Source organism: Oncorhynchus keta, chromosome 6 (genome assembly GCF_023373465.1).
Source record: "Oncorhynchus keta strain PuntledgeMale-10-30-2019 chromosome 6, Oket_V2, whole genome shotgun sequence".
In the NCBI taxonomy this organism is placed as follows: Eukaryota; Metazoa; Chordata; class Actinopteri; order Salmoniformes; family Salmonidae; genus Oncorhynchus; species Oncorhynchus keta.
This window is the reverse complement of record NC_068426.1, coordinates 11,638,403-11,657,815: the sequence shown is the minus strand read 5'-3', so window position 1 is coordinate 11,657,815 and position 19,413 is coordinate 11,638,403. Positions and strand designations below refer to the sequence as shown.

The window sequence follows — 19,413 nt, the reverse complement described above, 5'->3', positions numbered from 1 at the left end:
GGCTGCAGCCAACACACTGTCATTGACACTGACCCAACTCCAGCCATTTTAATAATGGGAATTGATGGGAATTATGTAAATATATCACTAGCCACTTTAAACAATGCTACCTTATATAATGTTACTTACCCTACATTATTCATCTCATATGCATATGTATATACTGTACTCTACATCATCGACTGCATCCTTATGTAACACATGTATCACTAGCCACTTTAACTATGCCACTTTGTTTACTTTGTCTACACACTCATCTCATATGTATATACTGTACTCGATACCATCTACTGTATGCTGCTCTGTACCATCACTCATTCATATATCCTTATGTACATGTTCCTTATCCCCTTACACTGTGTATAAGATAGTAGTTTTGGAATTGTTAGTTAGATTACTTGTTGGTTATCACTGCATTGTCGGAACTAGAAGCACAAGCATTTCGCTACACTCGCATTTAACATCTGCTAACCATGTGTATGTGACAAATACAATTTGATTTGATTTGATTTGATTTGAACGGGACAAATACAAATCTTAGAATCAACTATTAAAGAAAAACCCACTGTATTCTCCAATTACATTGAATGAACTACAGGACAAAATACAAATCCTCCTTCCCCAAAAGCCTGTGGTCTTGATTGTATCCTAAATTAAATGATAAAATTAACAGACCACAAATTCCAATTGGCTACAATTAAACTCTTTAACATCATCCTTAGCTCTGGCATCTTCCCCAATATTTGGAACCAAGGACTGATCATCCCAAAATTTGACCCCAATAACAACCGTGGGATATGCGTCAACAGCAACCTTGGGAAAATCCTCTGAATTATCATTAACAGCAGACTCGTACATTTCCTCAGTGAAAACAATGTACTGAGCAAATGTCAAATTGGCTTTTTACTAAATTACTGTACAACAGACCACGTATTCATCCTGCACACCCAAATTGGCAAAGAAACAAACCAAAGCAAAGGCAAATTCTTAAGATTTTTGACTCAATTTGGCATGAGGGTCTGCTATACAAATTGATGGAAAGTGGTGTTGGGGGAAAAACATATGATATTATAAAATCTATATACACAAACACCAAGTGTGTGGTTAAAATGGGCAAAAAACACATTTCTTTCCACAAGGCCGTGGGATGAGACATGGATGCAGCTTAAGCCCCACCCTCTTCAACATATATATCAACGAATTGGCGAGGGCACTACAACAGTCTGCAGCACCCGGCCTCACCCTACTAGTCTGAAGTCAAATGTCTACTGTTTACCAACGATCTGGTGCTTATGTCCCCAACCAAGGAGGAGGAGGGCCTACAGCAGCACCTAGATCTTCTACACAGATTCTGTCAGACCTGGGCCCTGACAGTAAATCTCAGTAAGACAAAAATAATGTTCCAAAAAAGGTCCAATTGCAAGGACCACAAATACAAATTCCATCTAGACACCACTTCCCTAGAGCACACAAAAAACTATACATACCTCAGCCTAAACATCAGCGCCACAGGTAACTTCCACAAAGCTGTGAACGATCTGAGAGACATGGCAAGAAGGGCCTTCTATGCCATCAAAAGGAACATCAAATTTGACATACCAATTATGATCTGGCTAAAAATACTTGAATCAGTTATAGAACCCATTGCCCTTTATGGTTGTGAGGTCAGGGGTCTGCTCACCAACAAAGAATTCACAAAATGGGACAAACACCAAATTGAGACTCTGCATGCAGAATTCTGCAAAAATATCCAACGTAAAACACCAAAATAATGCATGCAGAGTAGAATTCGGCTGATACCCGCTAATGATCAAATCCCAGAAAAGAGCCGTTAAATTCTACAAGCGATTCCCAGATCTTCCATAACAAAGTAATCACCTACAGAGAGATGAACCTGGAAGAGTCCACTGGAAACAACCAACAACAAAAACTGAGCAAACTAGAATGCTATTTGCCCCTAAACAGAAAGTACACAGTGGCAGAATACCTGACCACTGTGACTCACCCAAATGTAAGGAAAGCTTTGACTATGTACAGACTCAGTGAGCATAGCCTTGCTATTGAGAAAGGCCGCCGTAGGCAGACCTGGCTCTCAAGAGAAGACAGGCTATATGCACACTGCTCACAAAATGAGGTTGAAACTGAGCTGCACTTCCTAACCTCCTGCCAAATGTATGACCATATTAGAGGCACATATTTCCCTCAGATTACACAGACCTACAAGAAAAACAAAAACAATTTTTTTTGATAAACTCGTATATCTATTGTGTGAAATCACAGCAGCAAGATGTGTAACCTGTTGCTACAAGAAAAGGCCAACCAGTGAAGAACAAACACCATTCTAAATACAACCCATATTTATGTTTATTTATTTTCCCTTTTGTACTTTAATTAACAATTTGCACATAATATGATGTGAAATGTCTTTATTATTTTGGAACTTTCGGAAGTGTAATGTTTACTGTTCATTTTTTTGTTTATTTTCTATTTCACTTGCTTTGGCAATGCAAACATATGTTTCCCGTGCCAATAGAGCCCTTAAATTGAATTGAAATTGAATTGATAGGGAGAGGGAGAGGGAGAGGGAGAGGGAGAGGGAGAGGAATAGAGAGAGGGATAGAGAGAGGATAGAGAGAGGATAGAGATAGGGAGAGGATGGGAGAGGGGATAGAGATAGAATAGGGATAGAGAGAGGGACAGAAAGAGGAGAGAGGGATAGAGAGATGATAGGGATAGGGAGAGGATGAGAGAGAGAGGAGAGGAATAAAGAGAGAGAGGGATAGAGAGAGGATATAGAGAGGATAGAGAGAGAGAGAGAGAGAGAGAGGATAGAGAAAAGATAGAGAGAGGATAGAGATAGACATAGGATGTAGAGAGGGAGAGTAATAGAGAGAGGGATAGAGGGAGAATAGGGATAGAGAGAGGATGTAGAGAGGGAGAGGGATAGAGCGAGGAGAGGAATAGAGAGAGGGATAGAGAGAGAATAGGGATAGAGAGAGGATGTAGAGAGGGAGAGGGATAGAGCGAGGAGAGGAATAGAGAGAGGGATAGAGAGCGAATAGGGATAGAGAGAGGATGTAGAGAGGGAGAGGGATAGAGAGAGGAGAGGAATAGAGAGAGGGATAGAGAGAGAATGGGGATAGAGAGAGGATGTAGAGAGGGAGAGGGATAGAGAGAGGAGAGGAATAGAGAGAGGGATGGAGAGAGAATGGGGATAGAGAGAGCCATCTATCAGCCTTCTATCTGCACCAGCAGAAATATTCCTGCTCCCACACAGACAGACTGGGGGGAAAGGAATACATGATCTCGCTGACGATTTGCCCCTGTGGCTGTTGATACATTTTAAAGCCCTTGTGGGAAATGATCCTGCATAGACTACTACTCAATAGGACAAAGAGCATTGTGTCATGGTGTCAAGTTCTCCCCTGATAAAGTAGAAGTTGAGACTCTGGTTCTGCCGAAGGGTGGTTGCTTTAGATGTACAGCATAGGTTCTGATATAAGATAGATGGTTTTTCTCCCGCAAATCAGCTGGATGCATTGAGACTCACTGCTCTCATCCAGCGCTTTCTCTCCCTCAGCCTAACCTGCAGCCATCACAGGCTATTAAAGAGCAGACCCTTATCCAGCACTCTCTCTGTTCTCCTGTATCTACTATGTTGATTGACACTGTGCAGAGCGGCAGTTAGATCCTCAGCCTCGTTTTGTTTATCGGCACATTCTTTACATGGCAGCCTTCCTCTGCAGTAACTGGGGGCGGTTATTCGTCAACGAGCCAAAGTCCACCCACATACAGTACATTCGGAAAGTATTCAGACCACTTGACTTTTTCCACATTTTGTTACATTGCAGCCTTATTCTAAAATGGATTACATTGTTTTTCTCCCCCTTATCAATCTACACACAATACCCCATAGTGACAAAGCAATTTTCTTGTTCATAAAAAAAAAATGCAATTACACATTTACATAAGTATTCAGACCCTTTACTTAATACTTTGTTGAAGCAATTATGATTCCAGCCTTGAGTCTTCTTGGGTTTAACGCTACAAGTTTGACACACCTGTATTTGGGGAGTTTCTCCCATTCCTCTCTGCAGATCCTCTCAAGCTCTGTCAGGTTAGATAGGGAGCATCGCTGCACAGCTATTTTCAGGTCTCTCCAGAGATGTTCGATCGGGTTCAAGTCCAGGCTCTGGCCGGGTGACTCAAGGACATTCAGAGACTTGTCCTGAAGCCACTCCTGTGTTGTCTTGGCTGTGTGCTTAGGGTCGTTGTCCTGTTGGAAGGTGAACCTTCGCCCCAGTCTGAGGTCCTGAGCGCTCTGGCACAGGTTTTCATCAAAGATCTCATTACTTTGCTCCATTCATCTTTCCTTCGATCCTGACTAGTCTCCCAGCCCCTGTCACTGAAAAACATCCCACAGCATGATGCTGGCACCACCATGCTTCACTGTAGGGATGGTGTCAGGTTTCCTCCAGAGATGACAATGTAATCCATTTTAGAATACATTTCTAAAAACCAGTTTTTGCGTTTGTCATTATGTGGTATTGTGTGTAGATTGATGGGGGAAAATGTTAGAATAAGGCTGTAACGTAAGAAAATGTGGAAAAAGTTGAGGGGACAGAATACTTTCCGAATGCACTGTATATAAATTCCAGTCATACTTTTTCAAAAGCCCTTTCAAGGTCAGCTATGAATACCAGGCCTGGTTTCCCAGATTTTTTAAAGTCTTCTATTGTTTCCAGTATTTGTCTTGTATTACCTCCAATGTATCGTCCATGTAAAAAACCTGTCTGATTAGGATAAATAATGTCCGATAATACCTTTTTAATTCTATGCGCTAGTTATTTTGCTGTAGCTTTTGCATCACAACACTAAGGGGCGTCCACGTTATTAAATGGACTGGATCTTTATATTTAACACTTGGGTCCTGTTTCAGTAATAATTCAATCAGATCTTCTTGTTGAGTCTTCTTATCTGATAATCTTCAATTGTTATAGGAGTACTTGAAACATGCTAATAATCGTCCTCTGAGAACATCAAATACAGATAAGTATACGTCAAATGGTAATCCATCCAGCTCTGGAGTTTTCCCAGATTTAAAGGCTTTAATTCCATCAAGAAGTTCCTCCTCTCCAATTTGTCCTTCACATTAGTCTTTCTGTACAGCTGTTCATTTTACATTATAAATACATTACACTGTCATACTGCTTTGTGGGAGAGACAGAGGAGCCATCACATCTCTATTCAGCTAGGCACACCCCTATTCAGTTAGACACATCCCTATTCAGTTAGACACATCCCTATTCAGTTAGACACATCCCTATTCAGTTAGACACATCCCTATTCAGTTAGACACATCCCTATTCAGTTAGGCACATCCCTATTCAGTTAGACACATCCCTATTCAGTTAGACACATCCCTATTCAGTTAGACACATCCCTATTCAGTTAGACACATCCCTATTCAGTTAGACACATCCCTATTCAGCTAGACACATCCCTATTCAGTTAGACACATCCCTATTCAGCTAGACACATCCCTATTCAGTTAGACACATCCCTATTCAGTTAGACACATCCCTATTCAGTTAGACACATCCCTATTCAGTTAGACACATCCTTATTCAGCTAGACACATCCCTATTCCGTTAGACACATCCCTATTCAGTTAGGCACATCCCTATTCAGTTAGACACATCCCTATTCAGTTAGACACATCCCTATTCAGTTAGACACATCCCTATTCAGTTAGACACATCCCTATTCAGTTAGACACATCCCTATTCAGTTAGACACATCCCTATTCAGCTAGGCACATCCCTATTCAGTTAGACACATCCCTATTCAGCTAGACACATCCCTATTCAGTTAGACACATCCCTATTCAGTTAGACACATCCCTATTCAGTTAGACACATCCCTATTCAGTTAGACACGTCCTTATTCAGCTAGACACATCCCTATTCAGTTAGACACATCCCTATTCAGCTAGACACATCCCTATTCAGTTAGACACATCCCTATTCAGTTAGACACATCCCTATTCACCTAGATACATCCCTATTCAGTTAGACACATCCCTATTCAGCTAGACACATCCCTATTCAGTTAGACACATCCCTATTCAGTTAGACACATCCCTATTCACCTAGATACATCCCTATTCAGTTAGACACATCCCTATTCACCTAGACACATCCCTATTCAGTTAGACACATCCCTATGCACCTAGACACATCCCTATTCAGTTAGACACATCCCTATTCAGTTATACACATCCCTATTCAGTTAGGCACATCCCTATTCAGTTAGACACATCCCTATTCACCTAGACACATCCATATTCAGTTAGACACATCCCTATTCAGTTAGACACATCCCTATTCAGTTAGACACATCCCTATTTAGTTAGACACATCCCTATTCAGTTAGACACATCCCTATTCAGTTAGACACATCCCTATTCACCTAGACACATCCCTATTCAGTTTGCATTTCCTGTAGGAATTCCTCAGATAGATGGTTGACAACAGCCTATACAAGTGATTGGTAAATGAAAGGTTCTTAAGGAGTCTGGGATCAAAAGGTTTCCATCAAAATTGATACTCTTTAGTGACTTACAGTAACCTAGTCACAACCCATAACAAAGGGGCTGGAGTGTCCCTTTGACTGATAGGGAAAGCCTTGCCAAGGGAAACCAACACAGCCAGTGACAGGCCACAATTACCATCAGTAACACCAGATTGGCCGTTTCCTCTGGTAGATCCTCTCTGGCAGCCTGCTTACCTGTCTGTTGAGCTCCAAGAAGTGGAAAGGTGTGGAATGCTAACCAGACCGGTACACACTGAGGCTAGGTAACACGGTCACCACCGATAAATCCATGATTATCGAAAACTTCAATAAGCATTTCTCAACGGCTGGCCATGCCTTTCGCCTGGCTACTCCAACCTCGGCCAACAGCTCCGCCCCCCCCCCGCAGCTCCTCGCCCAAGCCTTTCCAGGTTCTCCTTTACCCAAATCCAGATAGCAGATGTTCTGAAAGAGCTGCAAAACCTGGACCCGTACAAATCAGCTGGGCTTGACAATCTGGACCCTCTATTTCTGAAACTATCCGCCGCCATTGTCGCAACCCCTATTACCAGCCTGTTCAACCTCTCTTTCATATCGTCTGAGATCCCCAAGGATTGGAAAGCTGCCGCAGTCATCCCCCTCTTCAAAGGGGGAGACACCCTGGACCCAAACTGTTACAGACCTATATCCATCCTGCCCTGCCTATCTAAGGTCTTCGAAAGCCAAGTCAACAAACAGGTCACTGACCATCTCGAATTCCACCGTACCTTCTCCGCTGTGCAATCTGGTTTCTGAGCCGGTCACGGGTGCACCTCAGCCACACTCAAGGTACTAAACGATATCATAACCGCCATCGATAAAAGACAGTACTGTGCAGCCGTCTTCATCGACCTTGCCAAGGCCTTTGACTCTGTCAATCACCATATCCTTATCGGCAGACTCAGTAGCCTCGGTTTTTCGGATGACTGCCTTGCCTGGTTCACCAATTACTTTGCAGACAGAGTTCAGTGTGTCAAATCGGAGGGCATGCTGTCCGGTCCTCTGGCAGTCTCTATGGGGGTGCCACAGGGTTCAATTCTCGGGCCGACTCTTTTATCTGTGTATATCAATGATGTTGCTCTTGCTGCGGGCGATTCCCTGATCCACCTCTACGCAGACGACACCATTCTATATACTTTCGGCCCGTCATTGGACACTGTGCTATCTAACCTCCAAACGAGCTTCAATGCCATACAACACTCCTTCCGTGGCCTCCAACTGCTCTTAAACGCTAGTAAAACCAAATGCATGCTTTTCAACCGATCGCTGCCTGCACTGGCATGCCCGACTAGCATCACCACCCTGGATGGTTCCGACCTTGAATATGTGGACATCTATAAGTACCTAGGTGTCTGGCTCGACTGCAAACTCTCCTTCCAGACTCATATCAAACATCTCCAATCGAAAATCAAATCAAGAGTCGGCTTTCTATTCCGCAACAAAGCCTCCTTCACTCACGCCGCCAAGCTTACCCTAGTAAAACTGACTATCCTACCGATCCTCGACTTCGGCGATGTCATCTACAAAATGGCTTCCAACACTCTACTCAGCAAACTGGATGCAGTCTATCACAGTGCCATCCGTTTTGTCACTGAAGCACCTTATACCACCCACCACTGCGACTTGTATGCTCTAGTCGGCTGGCCCTCGCTACATATTCGTCGCCAGACCCACTGGCTCCAGGTCATCTACAAGTCCATGCTAGGTAAAGCTCTGCCTTATCTAATTTCACTGGTCACGATGGCAACACCCATCCGTAGCACGCGCTCCAGCAGGTGTATCTCTCTGATCATCCCTAAAGCCAACACCTAATTTGGCCGCCTTTCGTTCCAGTACTCTGCTGCCTGTGACTGGAACGAATTGCAAAAATCGCTGAAGTTGGAGACTTTTATCTCCCTCACCAACTTCAAACATCAGCTATCTGAGCAGCTAACCGATCGCTGCTGCTGTACATAGTCTATTGGTAAATAGCCCACCCATTTTCACCTACCTCATTCCCATACTGTTTTTATACTGTTTTTATTTATTTACTTTTCTGCTCTTTTGCACACCAATATCTCTACCTGTACATGACCATCTGATCATTTATCACTCCAGTGCTAATCTGCAAAATTGTAATTATTCGCCTACCTCATGCCTTTTGCACACATTGTATATAGACTCCCCCTTTATTTCTACTGTGTTATTGACTTGTTAATTGTTTACTCCATGTGTAACTCTGTGTTGTTGTCTGTTCATACTGCTATGCTTTATCTTGGCCAGGTCGCAGTTGCAAATGAGAACTTGTTCTCAACTAGCCTACCTGGTTAAATAAAGGTGAAATAAAATGTAAAAAAAATCAAATAAAAAAAAACACAGACTACCTCTCTAGACAAAAAACAGCTCAGGATCACACTACTTCCAGGTGTAGGTATCTATACAGGTGTAGGTATCTATACAGGTGTAGGTATCTATACAGGTGAAGGTATCTATGCTGGTGAAGGTAGTTATACTGGTGAATGTATCTATACTGGTGAAGGCATCTATACTGGTGAAGGTATCTATACAGGTGAAGGCATCTTTGCTGGTGAAGGTAGTTATACTGGTGAATGTATTTATACTGGTGAATGTATCTTTACAGGTGAAGGTATCTATACTGCAGTCTTCCTCTTGTTAGCCTTTCTATCTCGGCACCTACACACAAACACACATACACACACTAACACACACCTGTCCTCTCGTCTCAGTACACACCCACACACATGCACACAGAGCAGTACAACACACTGCCTGCTGGGAGAGGGAGGGGTAGGGGATGGGAGGGATGGGTAGGAGAGAGAGAGGTGGGGAGGGGTGGTGATTGGCACTGGTGAGGAGAACAATGCAACAGAAAGAGAGCAAGAGGGAGAGGAGAGAGGGAGAGAAAAAGAGGAAGAGAGGGAGAGAGAAAGAGGGAGAGAGAAAGAAGGAGAGGGAGAGAGAAAGAAGGAGAGGGAGAGAGAAAGAAGGAGAGAAAAAGAGGAAGAGAGGGAGAGGGAGAGAGAAAGAGGGAGAGAGAAAGAAGGAGAGGGAGAGAGAAAGAGAGGGAGAGGGAGAGAGAACGAAGGAGAGAGAAAGAGGGAGAGGGAGAGAGAAAGAGGGAGAGAGGGAGAGAGAGAGAAAGAAGGAGAGGGAGAGAGAAAGAGGGAGAGAGGGAGAGGGAGAGAGAAAGAAGGAGAGGGAGAGAGAAAGAGGGAGAGGGAGAGGGAGAGAGAAAGAGGGAGAGAGAAAGAGAGAAAGAGAGAAAGACAGAGAGGAGAGAGGGAGAGAGAGAGAGAGAGAAAGAGGGAGAGGGAGAGGGAGAGAGTGTATACTCTTCTCTCCATCATGGAGATAACATAACCACATCAATAGGACACCACAAACACTATCCAAGCTTCACTTAAGTAGTTTTAAAAACATCTTTACTTCCTTTCTCTCTTTTCTCCATCCAGTGCGTCTCCATGACAGCATCTCGGAGGAAGGGCATCACTACCTGATCTTTGACCTGTGAGTAATGCACTGCATTGAATCTATTTATTCCATAATTCATCCACTCACACACACAGTGGGAATGATTGACATTAATGACAAAATGATTATTTTAAGGCTGAGAGGTGGCTTGATGTGAGTCTTGATGTGAGTTCTAATCACACTCGGCACAACAGCCTGTATGAGACACAACCACAGTAAATGAATATCTACCATTGAGCTAGGCAGTGGTCCTGATTTCAATAAGCTCCTCAGTAAGCTATACACAAGGGACCCCAGCGACATTCAGCCACAGGCCAACAGGTCACTCAGAAATTAGTTTGAAGTCACTTAGAAATGTCCTTGTTTTTGAAAGAAAAGCAAGGCACACCTGTATTTGGGGAGTTTCTCCCGTTCTTCTCTGCAGATCCTCTCAAGCTCTGTCAGGTTGGATAGGGAGCGTTTCTGCACAGCTTTTTTCAGGGATGTTCGATCGGGTTCAAGTCCAGGCTCTGGCTGGGCCAATCAAGGACATTCCCGAGACTTGTCCCGAAGCCACAGACTTGTCCCGAAGCCACTTAGCCCCAGTCTGAGGTCCCGAGTGCTCTGGAGACGGTTTTCATCAAGTATCTCTCTGTATGGCCTCCTGAGTGGCGCAGCTGTCTAAGGTACTAAATCGCAGTGCTATTGGCGTCACTACAGATCCGGGTTTGAACCCGGGCTGTGTCGCAGCCGGTCGCGACTGGGAGACCCATGAGGCGGCGCACAATTGGCCCAGCGTTGTCCAGATTAGGGGAGGGTTTGGCTAGCCAGGATGTCCTTGTCCCAACACACTCTAACGACTCCTGTGGTGGGCCGGGCGCATGCACGCTGACACGGTCGCCAGTTGGACGGTGTTTCCTCTGACGCATTGGTGCGACTGGCTTCTGGGTTAAGTGAGCAGTGTTTCAAGAAGCAGTGCGGCTTGGCAGGGTCGTGTATTGAAGGATGCATGGCTCTCGACCATATCCTCTCCCGAGTCCGTACAGTTGCAGTTGCAGTTGCAGCGATGGGACAATACTGTAACTACCAATTGGATATCACGAAATTGGAGATAAAAAATGTCTCTCTACTTTGCTCTGTTTATCTTTGCCTCTATCCTGACTAGTCTCCCAGTCCCTGCTACTGAAAAACACAGCATGATGCTGCCACCACCATGCTTCACTGTAGGGATGGTGCCAGATTTTATCCAGACTTGACGCTTGGCATTCAGGCCAGAGTGTTCAATCTTGGTTTCATCAGATTTCATCAGCCCATCAAATCTTGTTTCTCATGGTCTAAGAGCCTTTAGGTGCCTTTTGGTAAACTCCAAGCAGGCTGTCATGTGCCTTTTACTAGGGAATGGCTTCCGCCTGGCCACTCTACCATAAAGACCTGATTGGTGGAGTGCTGCAGAGATGGTTGTTCTTCTGGAAGTTTCACACATCTCCACAGAGGAACTCTAGAGCTCTGTCAGAGTGGCCATCAGGTTCTTGGTCACCTTCCAAACCAAGGCCCTTCTCCCTCGATTGCTCAGTTTGTCCGGGCGGCCAGCTCTAGGAAATGCCTTGGTGGTTCCAAACATCTTCCATTTAAGAATATTGGAGGCAACAACTTCAATGCTGCAGAATGTTTTGGTATCCTTCCCCAGATCTGTGCCTCGACACAATCCTGTCTCAGAGCTCTACAGACAATTCCTTCGACCTCATGGCTTGGTTTTTGCTTTGACATGCACTGTCAAGTGTGGGACCTTATATAGACAGGTGTGTTCCTTTCCAAATCATGTCCAATCAATTTAATTTAAATTGAACATCTCATGGATGATCAATGGAAACAGGATGCAGCTGAGCTCAATTTCGAGTCTCATAGCAAAAGGGCTGAATAGTTATGTAAATAAGGTATTTCTGTTAATTATTTGTAATAAAATTGCAAACATTTCTGTTCCTAAGTATTCCCACGCATTATAGAGATATACAGTATATGTGATTGAATACAAATGTAAGCAAGGTTTGACAGTTTTATGTTTAGTCAACTATTACATCAGTTTTGGCTTCTTATGGTCAATTTTCAGTCCACAAATGATTTGTAATTATTTTCCAGCCCCCTGACCATCTGCTCAAAAAGAAAATTTGTCCCGCTGCTGAATCTAGTTGATGATCCCTGCCATAGGCTATGGTTTGTATCTAACCACTAATTATGGCTAGAGAGACCTGAAGTATTGAGTGTGCTCCGTAGTCTCTGAGTGCACCATAATATATTAGTTCTGTAAATATCACTATTATATGCATTTTAAACACTCAACTGTTTTAATATCTTTCAATGCCTTTCAAGGAACTGTTGATTTCAGTCTGCACAACAGTGATTACAGTCCCCTGGATGTGTTGAATGCTTTTTATTACAGAAACTGTATTTATATTACAGGAACTGGAATTATATTACAGGAGGTGTATTTATATTACAGGAACTGGAATTATATTACAGGAGGTGTATTTATATTACAGGAACTGGAATTATATTACAGGAGGTGTATTTATATTACAGGAATTGGAATTATATTACAGGAGGTGTATTTATATTACAGGAACTGGAATTATATTAAAGGAACTGGAATTATATTACAGGAGGTGTATTTATATCACAGGAACTGTATTTATATTACAGGAACTGTATTTATATTACAGGAATTGGAATTATATTACAGAAACTGTATTTATATTACAGGAACTGAAATTATATTACAGGAACTGTATTTATATTACAGGAATTGGAATTATATTACAGGAAATGTATTTATATTACAGGAATTGGAATTATATTACAGAAACTGTATTTATATTACAGGAACTGTATTTATATTACAGGAATTGGAATTATATTACAGAAACTGTATTTATATTACAGGAACTGGTATTATATTACAGGAACTGGAATTATATTACAGGAACTGGAATTATATTACAGGAACTGGAATTATATTACGGGAACTGGAATTATATTACAGGAACTGGAATTATATAGCAGGAATTGGAATTATATTACGGGAACTGGAATTATATTACAGGAACTGGAATTATATAGCAGGAATTGGAATTATATTACGGGAACTGGAATTATATTACAGGAACTGGAATTATATTACAGGAACTGGAATTATATTGTACCTTCAAGAGAATTCTTCTTGCATCTGTTATGAGGCGTCTTCTCTTAGCTGCCTTTTCCCTGTTAATGTTTCTGAATGAATAAGAACAGCTTTGTAAGTGTGACAATGAGCAGCAGGACAAAGTGTTGCATAAGAAGATCTTGATGACAATGCAAGTTGTTCTTAACTCGTATGAAACAGCAGGATGGCGTTTAGAAGCAGTCCCTTGCTATAGATTATCTTTGATTAAGAAAGGAAAGGAACCTTGTCAATTGTACAACTGAATGCATTCAACTGAAATGTGTCCTCCTATAGTGCTCAAATCATAAAGATCACACTTACTTAATTCTTTGGGATAATACACAGTTACGTAGCGAAAGTTCCGAAACGGACAAAAATGAGAGACTAAGAAAAAATGAATTCCCTTCTATATTCTTTAAATCTGACACATTTAGGAGAAAACTAGTTTGTCAGAGCCCAATCACTTTGTACTAGCAGGTTTATGAAATAAGCCTACAAACATCAGACTTAATCTACTTATCATTCTGAGTGTATATTTCTTTACGTCATTCGTACTGTGTATCTAGCGATACATGGTCAGTGTGTGCCAGTCTATGTGTTAATCCTGTGAAGGCATAACTGGGTAACATTTAGCTGTCTCCTAGTATCCTGTGAAGGCAGGACTGGGACACATCTAGCTGTCTCCTAGTATCCTGTGAAGGCAGGACTGGTTAACATTTAGCTGTCTCCTAGTATCCTGTGAAGGCAGGACTGGGACACATCTAGCTGTCTCCTAGTATCCTGTGAAGGCAGGACTGGGACACATTTAGCTGTCTCCTAGTATCCTGTGAAGGCAGGACTGGGACACATCTAGCTGTCTCCTAGTATCCTGTGAAGGCAGGACTGGGTAACATTTAGCTGTCTCCTAGTATCCTGTGAAGGCAGGACTGGGACACATCTAGCTGTCTCCTAGTATCCTGTGAAGGCAGGACTGGTTAACATTTAGCTGTCTCCTAGTATCCTGTGAAGGCAGGACTGGGTAACATTTAGCTGTCTCCTAGTATCATGTGAAGGCAGGACTGATTAACATTTAGCTGTCTCCTAGTATCCTGTGAAGGCAGGACTGGGTAACATTTAGCTGTCTCCTAGTATCCTGTGAAGGCAGGACTGGGACACATCTAGCTGTCTCCTAGTATCCTGTGAAGGCAGGACTGGGTAACATTTAGCTGTCTCCTAGTATCCTGTGAAGGCAGGACTGGGACACATCTAGCTGTCTCCTAGTATCCTGTGAAGGCAGGACTGGGTAACATTTAGCTGTCTCCTAGTATCATGTGAAGGCAGGACTGATTAACATTTAGCTGTCTCCTAGTATCCTGTGAAGGCAGGACTGGGTAACATTTAGCTGTCTCCTAGTATCATGTGAAGGCATGACTGGGACACATCTAGCTGTCTCCTAGTATCCTGTGAAGGCAGGACTGGGAAACATCTAGCTGTTTCCTAGAGTATCCTGTAGAAGATTCGTACTCTCGAAGTCTGAACTTAGCAACAGTGAGACAACTGCTTGGGTTTTTCCTTTTCTCACATCAGAAATGTACATTTGAGGTCCCTGTTAGGTTCCATGTCAACACACAGTTTTCTCCCAGTTTTTAAATATATATTTACAATATATAAGGGGGATTGGAAATGATTCAGACAATTACACGGATGGAAGCCACACTATTTGCTGTATTAAAGCTGATCTTTGTCAGTGTGTCTCAGTGGCTGATATGGGGGTCATTGGGAAGAGAGTATTTCTCTCACACTGGCTGCATGCTCTGATGGCCACCTTCATCCTCTTCAGCCTAACAATCCTCTCTCTTCCTCAGAGTGACGGGCGGCGAACTCTTCGAAGACATTGTTGCTCGAGAGTACTACAGTGAGGCTGACGCCAGGTCAGTGGAACCACCTCACAAAACACATGGAATAAACCCCAAACCAGATACGTGACAGGGCAGTTTAGCCAGTTCAGCGTATGAATTTTCACTGTAATATGGATTCATTGACTTATACAGAGGTCCCAGCATTCCCAAACCAGGAGACATATATATATATATATATATATAACCATGGTATACTGTATATCATCTACACCAGGGGTGGGCAACTCCAGTCCTCAGGAGCCTGATTGATGTCACACTTTTTCTCCATCGCTAGCAAACACATCTGATTAATCAAATGTCATTCTAAACTGAAGATCATGATTAGTTGATTATTGGAGTCAGGTGTGTTAGCTGGAGCTGGGGCAAAACTGTGACACCAATCAGGCACCCGAGGACTGGAATTGCCCCTCCCTCCCCAGTCTACAGTGGTGGTCGTTGCCATTTAAGATGAGAGAGGATGATATTTTCTTTTAATGAGCATGGCCTTATTTATTTGACAGAATATTGGATAACTGTCATTCATATTCCATTACCCCAGCTCAATGAAACATCAATAGCTTTAGGCTACTACATAATACTCACATTTTCACTATACCCATCATGAGGTTACTACAACCTAGCCTATGAGTGAAAGTTTACAACGTAGGTGCACACAGGTCGAGATAAATTGAAGTAATCAAGGTGACAGACATTGACACATTCAATACCGCCTTGCACACTCTTGCCTGCATGTAGCTGATCTAGGATGCAATCATTAGTCCAACAGTTGCAAATAAGAGTTTCTAATGGACAAAATCCCCCACTTACATGTACAAATGACCTCAACTAACCTGCATCCCTGCACATTGACTCGGTCCAGGTACCCCCTCTTGTATATAACCTCATTATTGTTATGTGTTATTTTTTATTTACATTTTTTTTTTAAACTTTGGTTTATTTAGTAAATATTTTCTTAACTCTGTTTTATAAAAACGGCATTGTTGGTTAAGGGGTTGTAAAGTAAATATTTCACCTGTTGTATTCAGTGCATGTGACAAATACAATTTGATTGGATGTTCATCCCCGTATCGTTTACATCCGTTTAAGAAACATTTTTCAACAGAATCGGCAGTATGAATACACCCCTGATCACATGTAAACACAGTTCACTTTCATAGAAGCCACATACAAACCGCATGATCTCTTTGATTGTTGTATTCCTTCTTGCATCTGTACACTCTCCTCCTTTTTTCATTCGCTTGTGGACTTCGCTTGTGGACTTGCAGAACATATCACCTTTCTGTGACCAGGAGAAAAAACGTATCCAAGCCAAACCTTCATATCATAACTGCTAAACGCTACACAGCATACATCGTTGTCCCCATATTAATATCATAGTCAATATAGCTACTTGCAATATAGCTACAATATAACACATTAGTAAACCCTCTACAATCATGCAGTACAGTGTATAGTCAGCAGAAAGCTGATTAGCTGTTAGACCGGCGGGCCTCAGTGGCAATATATTAATAAAACCAAAAGCTTACCTTGACTTGGAAGTTCCAGTGTTGGATAGCCATAGCCAGCTAGGTAACATAGCAGTCTTCTCTGTTTGAATCGGGTGTTTGAGTATGCTAAACCAGCATTCACTAGCTAAGTAAGTAAGTCTCTCTTGCTTCTCCTTCATTATTAAGAAATTAATTTGTTAAAAACTTTTCAACTATTGTTTTTCTCTCTATTTGCATCAACTACTCACCACATTTTACGCACTTTTGTAACGAATCCCGCTTCCTGAGTCTGTGTTTGCCTGTGTTTCTGTCCTGGAGTGTGTTTCCGGTGTCCTGGAACGCACCCTGTCTGGTTGCCGGGCGAATTAGCTTGTTGGGAGATCGATGTTCACCCGCACCTGTATCCCATCAGTAATCTGCACACCTGTCCTGATCATCACCTCTCCCCTTCAAAAGCTCTGACCTGACATCCATTCCCTGCTGGATCGTTAGCCATGAACATTACTCACCCGGATCATTTACCCCATTCCCGCCTGGTCGTCGGAGGATTCCGCTACCCCATTGGATCCACCTATTTACTCCCATCAACTCACCACCGCTGCCCGCTACGCCACCTGGATATATCTACCCATTCACATTAACTTCTAAATAAATACTCACCTTCTTCCTACTCTCCTTGTCCTGGTCTGCTTCTGGGTTCGATTTTGAAAGAACATGACACTTTAGTGCTACAGTAGCTAGGTGTAGCTTATGCTTTCAGTACTAGATTCATTCTCTGATACTTTGATTGGGTGGACAACATGTCAGTTCATGCTGCAAGAGCTCTGATAGGTTGGAGGACGTCTTCCGGAAGTTTCCATAATTACTGTTTAAGTGTATGAAAGGGGGTGAGAACCATGAGCCTCCTAGGTTTTGTATTGAAGTCAATGTACCCAGAGGAGGACGGAAGCTAGCTGTCCTCTGGCTACACCCTGGTGCTACCCTACAGATTGCTGTTGAGGCTACTGTAGACCTTTATTGCAAAACAGTGTGTTTTAATCGATTATTTGGTAATGTTTCACTATTATTCTGAAATTGATTGGGGAGGATGGTCCTCCTCTGAGGAGCCTCTACTGATTGTCTAAAGCCTTTCAGTTAACTTTGTCGTCATGTCGTCACAGTCAGAGGCCTTTGTTTTGTCTGCAGGTCTGTTATTGGACTGTTCATTTGGATTGAACAGCTTTACCCCCGTAAACCTGTTCATGATAGAGTATCTCCCCAATTCACCCAACACCAGCTATGGACTGGGCCATTGCTTTGCAGTGACAAAGCAACAGGGCCACAAAATAAATTAATGAACAGAAACAAATGGAAGCAGATGGCTGTGGACGTGTAGGAGCGACCTCACATCAGTGTACACACTTCGCCCGGGTTTAGCGTGTCAGTCTCTCTATCTCTGCGGACCGGGTGCTTCACTGCTCCACTGCTTGATTGACAGCTGAGTCTAGTTGCTAATTATATTCCCACTGACTCCCAGCCAAACATACAAAAACTCATCAGGCTTTGGCCCGTGCTACTGTGTTGATCGACAATTTAGGAAAATGAATGGCCAAATCTAACGCCTCTGTGTGTCTTTGTATTATTTTGGAGGTGCATAAGCCATTTTATCCAAAATGCTGTGTGGATTAATGCTGAAGTCAAGCCCATTTTCAATAGCATTCAATTTAGCCTCTCAAAACTCCCAGCTCACTCAGTCTTTCAGTTTTCTCTCTCTCTTTTCATAGTCATTGTATTCAGCAGATTCTGGAGGCAGTGCTTCATTGTCATCAGATGGGAGTTGTTCACAGAGACCTCAAGGTAAGATTTAATAACAAATAAATGAAAAGACCGACTGCTCATCCACTGCAAGATATCACTTTGATGTCATTGTTATTATCTGATTGATTTGGATTTAAATCATCTGTACACTCTTAGAAAATAGGGTTCCTAAAGGGTTCTTCGGAGCAAGGGCCCAGTCCATGGCTGTCCCCATAAGAGAACCCTTTTTTGGTTCCAAGTAGAACCATTTTTGGTTTCAGGTAGAACTCTTTTGGGTTCCATGTGAACCCTCTGTGTAAAGGGTTCTACATGGAACTCAAAAGGGTTTTTACCTTGAACCAAATAGGGTTCTTCAAAGGGTTATCCTATGGGGACAGCCAAAGAATCCTTTTAGGTACCAGATAACAACTTTTCTTCTAAGAGTGTAGTCAGAAACTTCAGATCATACATTTGTTGTTATTTTTATTCATTTAAACACATTTAAAACATTCATTTTAGCCATCCAGGCTCTTTTTAATTTGAACCTTGAGGACACATCTATGTAATGCTTGCTCCTCAGGCAGCAGATAACAGGCCAACAGGCCATTCCTCTCTGCCTTGACTGGTTGGTTTTTCCAAAATCCCGGTTGGAGGATCCCAGAGTCAGGGGGCACTAAGCAGGAAATCTGGAATTCTCCATCCAGGATTTCTCGAAAACCAGGGAACTTATTTAAAGTTCCCAGAATTTTGCAACCCTGGCCATGACTTTCAGTGTGATTCACCTGTAGGTATGTGGACAGAATAACAAAAAAAGCCCATTCAAACCAATCAGAGAATTCAGGGGACATGCTGCTAAACCCTCTTCTGTCATAAGTAATTTCCCCTGCACACAGTTTGATGATTATAAAATAGTCATTAATTTACAGTGCAACCACCATCGATCCACGGTTCTGTTGCCAACTTGTCATGTATAGTACATGTAGTCCATATCTCA

The 19,413-nt window shown here is 42.6% G+C and overlaps 1 protein-coding gene across 8 annotated transcripts in view; it reads left to right on the top strand.

Moving 5' to 3' along the window:
* The window catches only part of camk2a (calcium/calmodulin-dependent protein kinase II alpha), a 133,884-nt gene that overhangs the window by 62,746 nt on the left and 51,725 nt on the right, over positions 1 to 19,413 (top strand). For all 8 annotated transcript variants that reach the window (XM_052520665.1, XM_052520671.1, XM_052520670.1 and 5 more), the window contains exons 4-6: positions 10,065 to 10,119; positions 15,103 to 15,168; positions 18,407 to 18,479. In XM_052520665.1, coding sequence (XP_052376625.1) covers positions 10,065 to 10,119; positions 15,103 to 15,168; positions 18,407 to 18,479 — 194 coding nt within the window. The remainder of the gene's footprint in view (positions 1 to 10,064; positions 10,120 to 15,102; positions 15,169 to 18,406; positions 18,480 to 19,413) is intronic.